General features: G+C 48.4%; 1 protein-coding gene and 1 long non-coding RNA gene across 2 annotated transcripts in view; both read left to right on the plus strand.

The window, feature by feature from the left end:
* Positions 1-481: 481 nt before the first annotated feature.
* On the plus strand, positions 482-10,135 carry LOC142590971 (uncharacterized). Its single transcript, XR_012830296.1, has 4 exons — positions 482-503; positions 6,304-6,339; positions 6,916-6,954; positions 10,075-10,135. It is a non-coding gene; the product is annotated as an uncharacterized LOC142590971 (long non-coding RNA).
* A 1,549-nt stretch (positions 10,136-11,684) lies between these two features.
* LOC142590742 (uncharacterized) overlaps positions 11,685-12,720 on the plus strand; it is a 35,258-nt gene continuing 34,222 nt past the window's right edge. The window contains exon 1 of the mRNA XM_075703170.1: positions 11,685-11,768. Within this exon, the coding sequence (XP_075559285.1) occupies positions 11,685-11,768 (84 nt within the window). The remainder of the gene's footprint in view (positions 11,769-12,720) is intronic.

A 12,720-nucleotide genomic window follows, 5' to 3' on the forward strand; every position in this document is an offset into this window, starting at 1 on the left:
ACCAGCTCACCCAGAAAGAAGTTTTAATGATATAGAGACCGCGGTGGCCCGGTGAATGTGTCGTTCTGCTGGCGAAGACGAGCTTCCAGGCTCGTGAGTCCTTGTCGCGGGGTTTTCGTCCTGGAGCGCGGAATGCAATAACTCGGACGTACTTCGATTTACGCGCACGGTAAAAATAGTCGCAGTTGGTTCGAATTTTAAAAAGAGAGAGAGAGAGAGAGAACGTGATCTTGTTTTCGGCGATCAGAGACTCTCAACTGCCAAAGGAACAATCTGTGTCGAGGAACTCTTTGGCTCCGCAGAAAAGTTTCGCTATGTCGAGAAAGCTATTGCGCATTGTGATGGTCGGGTAATAACTGTACCTCCTCGAAACGTACTTAAAGAGCACATTCCGCCCTGGTACTCAAATTCGACCTAATATGTAACGTTCGTCTTACGAGACCAATTGAACTAACCGCACTGTTGCCTTCGACCTCTTTCAGCCGACTACGACGACGGCGCTGGTAAGCTATACATTTAAGCTTGCGTTCTCCTTGCGTGTGTGCGCGTGCGCGCGCGCGCGCTTTAGCATCAAAACTGACATCGCTAAACGCGTAGTAATGCATTAGCATTGGGAAGAGACATCGCCGAAATATTGCGGCCGAGTTTAATAGCCCCGAACTCGTCGCGATAACCGTCATTATAAAACGTCATTCTTGAGAGTAGAAGAGAGCGTGACGGTAAAGATGGTGTGCTGGCGACGCATGAGGCCCATGGCGCTGATCAACACAGCGATCACTGCGGTTGGTGAGCCAACACGATACATGTATAAGCTGTGTGCTTCGGCATTGCCTTTTTGGCCTGTATACAGCCATAATATATAACAGGGTTCGCATAAAAAGAATGCGATGGCTATTTTTGAGCGCAAAATTTCCGCAATACGTGTGAGTGCGTCGTAGAGAGCTGAGCGAACACAACGCACGTGCGTTTATTGAAACATGGCCGCAGGCGAAAGTGCGCATCTCCCACCTAAATCCGGCGTCGAAGAACGTTGGGTGCACGTGCTGAACGTAACGTGCTAAACGTGCACGTAAACGTGCACGTGCTACGGACGAGTTCGTCGTCGTCGCCGTCAACGCTTTATCGATTCACGTGAACTGCGTGACGTCGGGTACTCACGATTTGCGCGCGTCACTCAAAGGTTATCCAGCCCTGCTATAGAGAGTGGATCTTGAGGTTTGGAAATGCGTGGTGGAAATTGTTTTCTAATGAAATTACCGGTGCACGATCGCGCATATGCAGGCGCTGCCGTTGTAGTCCCTTAGGTGTTGCGTATTGTCCAAAAGCGTATAGTACTTCTTACGCCGTGCCCAAGAGCAAAAGAATATGTATGAGTACCCAACTTTGTCGACAATATTCTGTGGCTCTTTTATTATGCAGTGTACCTCATAAGCCCGCTGTGTTGTTTCCTTACTTTCAACCCCACAACTTACCACGGAATCTTCTTTGTCTTTGATTCGAAGCATTTCTTTGCCTTGTCGGAGCCTAGGTCAAACGCGAGGCCGTTCACGGTCACAGAGTTTTTGTCGCCGGTGCGCGCACCCCAAGCTGGCCCATCGCCACTGGCTTGACGCCTCCTCTCCTTGTTCCATTCGCCGGTACGGGTGTGCGCGCCACAAACAGACGCGTCTCGATTGTGCTAGCTGCGCTGTGTTGTGCGTAGGCCGCTAGTTGCAAATACAACAACGGGCCCTCGAAAGTATCAAGTGGTATCGAGAGGAGCGGAAGAATGCAAAGGCTCTGCGGAGACTACAGCGGTGTGCGATGCACACCGAAGCGGCGAAGCAGAAGGCAAAGCGGCGATGCAGGAGGCGAAGCAGGAGGCACAGCGGCAAAGCGGCGAAGCAGGAGGCGAAGCGACGGGGCGACAAAATACGTCGTAGGCGCCGCCATATTGTGAACGCAGTGGCGCCGCCTATGAGCAGCGCCATACTGGCTTGGGTAAAAGCGGTCTTTTGCGCCTGGTGTCTTTTGCTCGGCAGGTATACGCTCGGCGGTAGGTTCTGGCGTTTGTTTTCGCGGTCGTGCGGTCTGTTTAGTATGACGTGCGTCTTCCACGTGGTAAACCGTTCTGTGAGACGTGCTGAAGTGGTTTAAGGCGTCATGGCCGGAATTTCTGCTGGCTTAGAGGTGGACGGAACACGCAGCGCGATGTGTGCGCGCATATTTGAGCCTACAATCAGCCTCGGAGATAAATTGCGTATTTCCGAATGCTTCTTATCACTAATGTGACCTATTGCAGTATTATCCTCTATTTCTAAGCTGCGCTTTAGGAGCCATGAAACATAACGCGACGATCGTAACAGCGTGGGTCCCGTTCTGCTACGATAGGAGCTGTGCTGTTATACTTTGACAAGCGTTCAAACTGTTCGCTGCAGGTTATATTGCGTGACTGCTTGGTTGGATGGATGAGGTTTCCACCCACGAATAAAATAGTTTTGGCTAGTAATAGCAGCATACCTTCCAGTCTGAATTAAGATTCTCCAGCAAAGCGACCGTTTACGAACTGCGCGAGCGTCCTAATCAGTAGTAGGTGCTGGATTACAGATATTTTTGTTCTATATAGCGCATGGTCGAAGCATGCACACGGCATCAGCGGTTATATATTTATAAACGTTGTGCGGCGTTAGCACGTTTTCTCTTGCTTTTTAGAGAACGAGATAACCTATAACCGATTTTTTTTTCGGTTGTGTTCGTTCAGCTCTCTACGACGCACTCACACGTATTGCGGAAATTTTGCGCTCAAAAATAGCCATCGCATTCTTTTTATGCGAACCCTCTCATATATTATGGCTGTATAGAGGCCAAAAAGGCAATGCCGAAGCACACAGCTTATATATGTATCGTGCTGGCTCACCAACCGCAGTGATCGCTGTGTTGATCAGCGCCATGGGCCTCATGCAGCAAGGCTAGCGTAGACATATGGTAATTTCAAGCATACTAGACTTGAAATGCGTGAGAACGATGCCAGTGAATCACAAATATTTGATAGCGCCTGCCGCTCAGTTGTTTCGTGGTTGCCTTAGGTTGGCCGTGCACGAGCATGCGCTCTTACGTTTTACTCCCTACGCCAATCGATCAGACAGTCAGCTGATTTACCATTTAATGCTGGTAATACGGAGACGCCGGTTTTCTTTGTTTAATTAAAATCGATAGAAGCGAAATAGCAAACAACACATACACGCACCGCGACTGATCATGCGCGTACACTGATTGTACGCGCCACATTTTTGCACCGCCCAAGACATGTTTCTGCCTACAGTAGTTACCGGTGCACCGAAAGGCTTCCCTGACGACCTTATATGAAACAACATGGCGTAAATTTCACAAAGTACGATCTAAAACATCTCGAAATCGTTCCGCAGCACGCGACAGCAGCAATACTTTCAAGCAGCGCCGCGCCGCGCCGGATCGCCCAAGCCAGAGAGGAGGAAAGGCCCTCCGCGCGCCCTATCCTCCTCGCCCGATGAGCGTGAGCAACAACGGAAGCTACGCGCAGCCGAAAAACAGAGTCACGCCAAGCGAACGGCCATTGAACGGGTCGCCGAGACCATAGAGTTTCTCACTACATTACCTAGAGGGAAATCTGGCGCTGCTGCGCTGTGGTATGCATGGGAATGCCGGTATATTGTGGATTCGGATTGGCATCGTTCTCGTAGAGACAGGACACCTTGAAAACGCGCTTGGCAGGTACCGTTCCGTCTGTCACAATGATTCATTTTCTACTAGAACAGCACGTGAAAAGCTGTTTTAGCTTTATTATTACGCGAAAAGATGTTTTGTTTAACTATGAGAACTTGTTATTGTGTGTACGACTACATGTTACGTAAAAGGTATCAGCGGGCCGCTAAAGTTGGAGGACAGACGACAAGGTTCGCGCTCGCTTTGAAACAGTTGGTCGTCTGTTCTTGCTTTTCTTCGCTTGGTCATGCATTGTGTGTGAGTAAAGATGTAATATGCGTGAATGGAAACATTTTATGAAGATTTTACTTTGAGAACGCGTTATTTGCGTAGCCATATCCACGTTTTAGACGAAGCCTCTTACAACACCAGCCAACACGAGCCTCGCAGACACATATACCGTCATTCCCATGACGGCACGGTGCCCTCTTAAGAAACTCACATAGACGGTGGCGCCAGATTACCCTCTAGGTGTTATAATGAGAAACTCTATGGCCGAGCCCAAGCGGCGCACGGTCGGAGGGCCGCCACTTGCGGGTCGCAGACGCGTACTTTCAAAAGCACTTTGTCGAACACGAATTCGGTGCAGCGTGAAGCCTCTACGTCCGGCTTCCGGTTCCGATCGCACGGCCCACGCACGGGGCAGACCTCCGAGTGAGCGTTTTCCCTGGAGGACGGGAGTTCGCTCGCGCGGGCTTTGCGCCAAGTGCAAGGGGAGAAATACTTCGCATTGACTTATATATAATCATCGAGGATGGTTTTGCCATATGTTTTTTTATTTTCCTTCGACGACTAACATGCTTCCAAGTCGTGGTCGGGCAAAGCGTCACCGGATGTCTATAAAAGCGCCCGTGTTGTCTTTTCGTAGTTTATCTCTCTACCAGGGTTGCTGTACTTTTAACGGATTTACACCCTTTTGTTAAAAGGTCCCTGGAACACTCTTCTATACTATATTATATTATATTATATTATATTATATTATATTATATATATTAAATATATATATAATATATATATATATATTATATTATATTATATTATAGCACGTCGTCTCACGAATTTCATGCCGCAAACATTTTTCGAATACTTCAAATGTAAGTGGAGTTATCGCACCGATACCCGGCTTTCTCTCTCTTCGCCTCCGCTAGCGCGCTGGAAGATATACAGCGGTAGAGTCACTGTATTCGTCTCGGAGCCATATGCCGTTGCTCTGCACAGCAGAGGAGCCAAGGGGGCAAAGCCCCGCCCAGAAATGGAGTGTCGCGGCGGCAAAAGGGCTCATCGCGACACGCCGTGGCGGCAGTGGTCGACTACGCTACGCAGCAAGTCGCTGCCATCTCGGGGACCACGCGCAGTCCAAATACGAAATCCCTTTTTCACAGTTTTAGAGCGCAGCTCTCGAGTGAACATCGCTGCTGCGTTTCGCGTCGGCGTAACCGGCGAAACAAACGAGCGCACCGAAGGATAAAAAGAGAGGAGGAAAGCCGGCGAAAAGCGAAGAAAGCGCGAGAAGAAAAGTGGAGGAGGAGGTCACAGCGGAAGCATGAGGAGGAAAGCGGAGGAGGAGAGCATGGCGAAAGGTTAAAGAAGAGAGTGGAGTGCCGCACGCGATGCGCTCCGCGCCGATGACGTCGTTACTAAGTCATGCGGCTCGAGCGGGTCTACCGGTACAAAGCGCCGGCGTGGGCTTCGGACTCGCTAACGCATGCGCTGCTTCGCCTGCGCCTCCACCGCTAGAGAATGCGCTCCGCGCTATCCACGCATTCCCATGTTCACGATTTCTTTCCGACCAATGAGCGATTCGTCTGCCGCTGCTGCTAAACGAGCTGCCCTAGCAGAGGCTCAGCGCCGCCAACGAGTGAACCCTGCCGTTCAGATTCAAATTCTTTGCCTCCGTATATCGCGAATTAAAAACACCTAATCAACTGCGATCAAATTTCGCGTTAGAAGATACCTAATCATCGGTTAATCGCCGTTTTGAGATCGCAGACATATACCTTTTTCATACATTTAACTCAAAATTAATTATGGATTTTGTATTACCGAGAATGCTCTCTCTTGATGACCCAGCTGCTTTCGCTGCTGCTGCATGGCGGCATTGCGGAAGCGAGAGCAAGCGATTTTTCGCTGTTCTTGTCACGAAAATTGTAAATTCCCTGCTGCATACGGTGCAGTAATATTTGGCTCACGCGTTCACAGCAGTCTCTACAAGTAGGCAACGTTTAATTTAAGGAACCTTAAGGGTGCGAATTGCTTTACAGTGTACGGCCGTCCACGGCTCCAGCAACCCGGCAGTCCGCAAACGCTAATATTCGCGAGATGATGGAAAAGCCGTCGCAGAGCTGAGGCCGCTGAGGCATCACGTGACGCAAACCTTACCGCAGTTCAATTCTATCACTTCGCGTGCATTCCCGGCGGCTAACTTTTGCTTTTGTTACCACGCTTCTGCAGTAAAAACTCGTGATGACAAGGCTGAAGAGGGAGCCAGAAATAATTCGTTATATCTATATTACTTCATTATATCCAGTATTTCGTTATATCCAGTTTTGTTATAACGTGCTTTGACTGTTTCCTTTTCTGCAGATACGGCGAGCGCGACGTACAGGAAAGTTAAAATCAGTGAGTCCCGAGCTTTTATTTCTCTCTGTAGCTAAGACTAGGCTCAAGGTAACTCCTAAAGAGAAAATTAGGTCGTGCTTGTGTGAGTTGATTACGCTTCTGCAATAAAGGAAGGACCGCCTAATTAGCGTGAGAAAATGCATGATAAGCATTTTGCTTACCATGCAACAAAAACAAAAAGGACGCTTATAGCGACGCCGTCTTTCCCGCAACCAGCTCGCCTTGACGTCACAGATTTCGATGACGTCAGCTCGGGTTAGATACGGAGTAAGTAGTATCCTACAGATTCTAGATCAGCCAAAGATTGCCTTTAACAAATTTCGAAAACATTTACTGCGTCGCAACGTCCCGAATGCTAAACACGAATCGGTGACGTCAGACTCGCATGCGTACCAGGGCTCGCGTTTCTGCGCGAACCTAAAGCAAGAAAAAAAAAGAGGAGAAAAAGAAAGTTTTCAGTTAGAGTCAGATTGAGCGTGAAACACGAGTTGGTTCTTCACGCAATGAAATCGGGCAGAAAGGGTTTGTTGATAAGCTTCGTATTTTCTTTTTTTTTTTCAATTTCACGCAACCAAGCACCACCACCCGCTACCACGACGACCATTTCAACTACAGGTGAGTGGCTGCACTGTCGGGGTCAGAAGAAACTTCGATTTTTCAAATAATTTCCTGAATGTAAGAACAGTATAATGTCATGGGACGTTGTTCACCGAAGTAAGCAACTGGACCGGAATATTTTCTTTCGTACGCAAAGACATCAATTTCTGTTCTAATCTTTGCGCCAAACCAATTCATTACGTTTAAGCCAGAGGCTCTTGTGTGGAGCTGGGCAGTCTCAGCGGTGGATGTTCGTGTTACAATTAATAAATTGCCGTTAAAAGATGCATAAAGTAAAGCCAAGTAAAGCCAAGTTAAGATGAAAGCGGACTCGTTTAGAAAGCAGCACAGCACAGATTATAGTAGCCTTGGCGCGTGCCTTGTTCCTACTTTCAAACCTCCCTTGTAGGATTCTCTGTTTTCTGGCCCCCACACATGCCATTTGCCGGCGGCTTATAGTTCCGTTCGGTTCAACGCTTACACCGACGTCATTTCTCGGGCCGGCAGACATTTTTTCGCTTCCTGTGAAGCTTGTTTCACAATTCCACACATTGGTATGGGGCTTCAGTTTACTTGCGATTGCAGGTAATAAGTTTTTCGCACCGGTTACTGAGGCCTGTTGTCTGAAGCCTCTCATGTGTCATAGGTGCATCCGAGATGTGCGCCTAGCTTGCGTTCTATAGCTCTCTCGCTCAGACGGGCTATTTTAAGTGTCTCCTTTGGTAAGTGCACTTTGACAATTAGTCTCGTTCACAGGGTTTCAGATGTGAAGGTTAGTGGCACACGTTGCGTATAAGATGGGCTAGCAATCGTGTGTGTTCGTCCATTCACATAGCTGACTCACTGCGCGTAGTTATACGCCGTTATTAAGCGCACACTTAGGACGCTTACGATCCGCGATTAACGTACAGAAAAGACCGGAACTGACCGACAGACTTTCAACTTTACCGCCACGTTAGCCATAAGCATAACCGGCCACCTGTTTCTACGATATGCAGGCGAAGTGACCCTAGTATACTGCACGAAAATGTGGGTAACACGACGGTTCAGCAATCATCTACAAAACTCACAATTATTACAGAAACTTAAAAGCGTCGCCACACATTACACTTAAGAGGAAGCTTTAGCTCCGGTGCTCCTATCTAAATACATGTAAAAGGAGAATTCGTTTTCCTCGGCAACCACTGCACCAAATTTGACGAGGTCTTTTACATTTAAAAGAAAAGCTTAAAATCTAGTGACTGTTAGTTTCCAATTTTTAGTTAGGTCGTCAATTTTTATTAAAATTTTCGAAAAGCGAAACTATCAAGTTTACAACTCTATAACTCAACAATGAAAAAAGGTAATCCAATTCTATGGATTGCATCTAATAGTACATCTAAAGCGGACGAAGTTGATGTCTTACACATGAACATAAAAAAAATTTAGTAATATGGAAATACAGCTATTGCAGAACCCTTGTAACCAACGTAACAAATTCGCGTAAGATGTAAAATGACATATCGAATTTGTCCGCTTTGAATTATCTAATGGATGCCGTTTACAGAACCGCGATATCTGTTCTTGATGCAGAGCTATGAATTTGTAAACTTCGTGCTTTTATTTTTTTTCACACCGCAGAATTTTTGAAAATTTTTTAACAAAATTCGAGCCCTAATAGAAATTCCGCTTCAAACAGTCACTAGCACTTAACTTCCTCTCTTAAATGCAACAAATTTCATTAAAATCAGTCCAGGGGTTATCTCAGAAAAGCGTTTTTGCGTTTTACATGTATTTGAATAGGCCGCGTCGGAGTTGGGCCCGAGCTAAAGCTTCCTCTTAACATGACCTCCATTTTCACCTTGCCTAAACTCGATGTGACGTGGTACTTATGCTCTCGGGACAATGAGAGGCAGTAGATAACGGCTTTATAAACATCCAAAACACTTCCTAAGGGATTTTTTTTTCAAAAGCTCTAATTTATCCGCACACGTTTAACTGAATTCGCGCACGCATCGCACACAATTTTCCCTCTCCCCCCCCCCTCTTTCTTGTCACTAAATTCGATCTAGTTGACAGCCATGGCCTTCTTTTTTTTTCAGGAAAGCCCGCGGGCTGAGTTCTTCGGCGTTCCCTAAAACGCGCAGCAATGATGCGCGGCGTAGCGCTTGCGATTACTGCACAATGTACTGCACAGGCTACAGTTAGCCTGCACACTTTGAACATCGCCGCCTACTCATGACCTGTGCCTGCTCTTACTTTCACCAAATACAAGCAGGCTGTCTCGCACAACTCACCGGGCACAACGAGATAACCTGCCACGAACCTTGTATGTAGAACGCATGTAAATAGGAATGAAACGAGCATTCTGTAATCATTTGCCAAAATTATATAATCAGGCCAGGAACTTCTAAGGTTTCTGCACAAGCGACCTCTAATATGGCCCCCATTGCCAAAAAAGGAAAATGCAGTGCCGAATTCAGGGTAAATGCGAGAGAAATGCGTTAGCGTTGCGTCGCACCTCTTCAACGACCTGGATCCGTGACCTGAACCGCATTCGCCGCATTGCAAAGTGGTGTTGCATATTTACTAATTTCATCACGTAACCTAATTTTCTGCCATCTTCGACTGCGCTTCCCTTCCCTTGGCACCCATTCTGTTACTCTAATGATTCACAGGTTATCTGATCCATGCATTACATAGCCTTCCCAGTTCCATTTTTTCTCTTAATGTCAACTAGAATATCGCCTCTCGCCCTTTGCTCATTGATCCACATCACTCTTCCTGTTTCTTAACTTACGCCCAACATTTTTGCAATTATGAGATACGCTAAAACCTTGTTATTCTTTGAAATCAATCATGTGTTTTTGTTTTTTATCATTTTTATTGGCACATACTACATTGTTGTTCGCCGACTGTGTATTGCTTTGAATTGTTATCTATCACAAATTTTTTTGTTAGGGAGGTCCCGATACAATGTTAAATTGGGCAGCTTCCTTCTTGATACTAAATACTTGTAACACTGCTAAACATCTAATAGTCATGTCTGACTCTGATATAGAGGCGATTGAGAATCGTCGTGTGAACGATGACGATATAATTCTCCAACGTCGCACTCATAACGTCTCGAGACCTACTTTGCGGGGCTCCAACCCGCAGCGCACATCCCTGGTCCCGGTGGTAGTGTATCGGGATATCCTGGTGGTACAGTAACGGGACATTCCGGTGGTCCTCCATCGGGACGTCCTGGCCGTCGTCCGTCGGGATATCCTGGCGGTCCTCCGTCGGGGAGTCCTGGAGGTCCTCCGTCGGGAAGCCCTGGCGGTCTTCCGTCGGGACGTCCTGGTGGTCCCCCGTCGGGACATCCTGGTGGTCCCCCGTCGGGACATCCTGGTGGTCCTCCATCGGGACGTCCTGGCGGTCCTCCATCGGGACGTCCTGGCGGTCCTCCATCGGGACGTCCTGGTGGGCCTTCATCGGGACAACCTGGGGGTCCTCCATCGGGACGACCTGGTGGTCCTCCATCGGGACAACCTGTCGGTCCGCCATCGGGACGACCTGGCGGTCCTCCGTCGGGACGGCCTGGCGGTCCTCCGTCGGGACGGCCTGGCGGTCCTCCGTCGGGACGGCCTGGCGGTCCTCCGTCGGGACGGCCTGGTGGTCCTCCATCGGGACAACCTGGCGGTCCACCGTCGGGACGACCTGGCGGTCCGCCATCGGGACGACCTGGCGGTCCACCGTCGGGACGGCCTGGTGGTCCTCCGTCGGGACGGCCTGGTGGTCCTCCATCGGGACGGCCTGGTGGTCCTCCATCGGGACGGCCTGGTGGTCCTCCATCGGGACGGCCTGGTGGTCCTCCATCGGGACGGCCTGGTGTACCTGCATCGGGACGACCTGGTGGTCCTCTTCATCCTGGTGGTCCTGTATCCGGACGTCCCGGTGCTTCCGTACCCATCCGTCCTGGTATTCCCGGCGCCGCTCCTGTTGGACCCGGACCCGCAGGGGTTGGTCCTACGCCAAGACCTCGGACCATTTTCCCCTTCCCACCGACTGGGAGCCCCTTGAGTCCTAGACCGGGCTCTGTGTTACGTCCAACACCGGGGAGGACACCACCCAGGTAAATATTGTTGCTTTTTTTTATTACTTCGCCAGCCTTTCTCGCGATTTCACGTGGGTTTCTTTATTTATTCATTTAATTTATTCTTGCATGACATTTTATGATACCCACGGCGCTGGAACTGAATGCAAAAAAAAAAGTCTGACACGGCTTACAGCGTTGTGATAACACAAAGACAGAAATTTAAAAGTATATATAAACGAAGAATATATGGCACATAGCAAGCGGTAAATGAAGTACTTCGCATACAATTAATAAGAGACCGCGACGGATCGACACATTTTACAATAAAAAAAGAAAGCCGCAGTTTCGCCCAAAAGGCGAAGCATCCATTGCCATAGCAAATTAGCGGACATCCATACGAAGTAAGGATAGTAGTTTTATCGACCGTATCAACTTGTAAACATTCGCTCGCTAACTAAATTAACAAGCACGGTGTCAGCGCGCACCTTATGAGCGCATCACACTCGATGACCGCGGACACTCGCTGTCAAAACGCCGGCATGAGGAAACGCGGCAGGAGCATCGAGCGAAGTGACCTTCGTGCTGTCTATCGCTTCAGCTTAAACTGAGCGCCCAAGACACACGGCACGCGCAAGGCTACGAGCAGCCAACGCACCTAGACTGTGCCCCGACGCAGATCGCTATCAAGATGCGGACGCGCGACCGCGCACAGCCGCCACACGCGCACTTGCAGCAGGAGAAGAACGCCGCCCACTCCGCCCACCTACCTCCGGTGCTTCGTAACGTTGGGTGTCTCGCGCGCGACGGAACACGGCGCGCTTCCTCCCCGCTTTCTTCGCTTTCACGCGGGCAAGATTGAACCGCGATCGTCGGCGGCCCTCGCACGCTTTCGCTCGCACGTACATCGGAGACGGTGTTATCGCCATTGGACTTTATGCGGAACATCACGGCGACGGCGACGGCGGAAATGTGTCTCGAGTGCCAATATAATTGCCATCGCAATAAAATTATGCATTTCCGCACTCTGGTACACTGTACTAGTACACTGCATCGTATATATACAAAATATTGAGCCAGGCAATAGCACAAGATTACAAACAATGTAGAAAATAAAATTTTGATTGCCTCTTAAATGTAAGTAACAAGAAAGCTTGTTTTAAGACGCCGATTAGCGAAGTATGTATATTTAATAAATTGGGAACTTGCCATTCTAATAACCAAGAGCCGTAATTTGTTCTTCCTATCCTAACAAGAACTTGATTTTAGAAGATTATATAGTTGTGTCGCTATGTGTAGAAAAAACGTCCTCACGATCCTCTTTGAGCTCCAGAAGGCGACTTCACACCATACTACTTTATACAAAATGAGAATGCTTTACAACCCTTCTTAAGTTAGGAAAAAGCATGTTCATCCATGTACAATTTATAGATGAAACGAATACTAAATTTCTGCATTATAAGTCGGCTCTCGTTAATTCGACCTGTCAATTCGACTTTTTGCTTAATTCGAATGCATAGGAAAGTCCTGGAGAGAAATCTCATAACTATAGAAGAAAAACTCGTTTAGTGCGAACGGTGAATAATGCTACTTCGGTTAATTCGATCCCCCCGTCGGCGTCCGCTCATGAACGCAGCGGCTCCTAAGGTTTGCGAAACGAGAAAGTCAGCAGATGGAGCCACTGCTTCGCTAGGCCTGAAGCTGTCTTTTGCCTGAAGGCCTGAAGC

This window comes from Dermacentor variabilis, chromosome 8, assembly GCF_050947875.1.
Source record: "Dermacentor variabilis isolate Ectoservices chromosome 8, ASM5094787v1, whole genome shotgun sequence".
Taxonomy (NCBI): Eukaryota; Metazoa; Arthropoda; class Arachnida; order Ixodida; family Ixodidae; genus Dermacentor; species Dermacentor variabilis.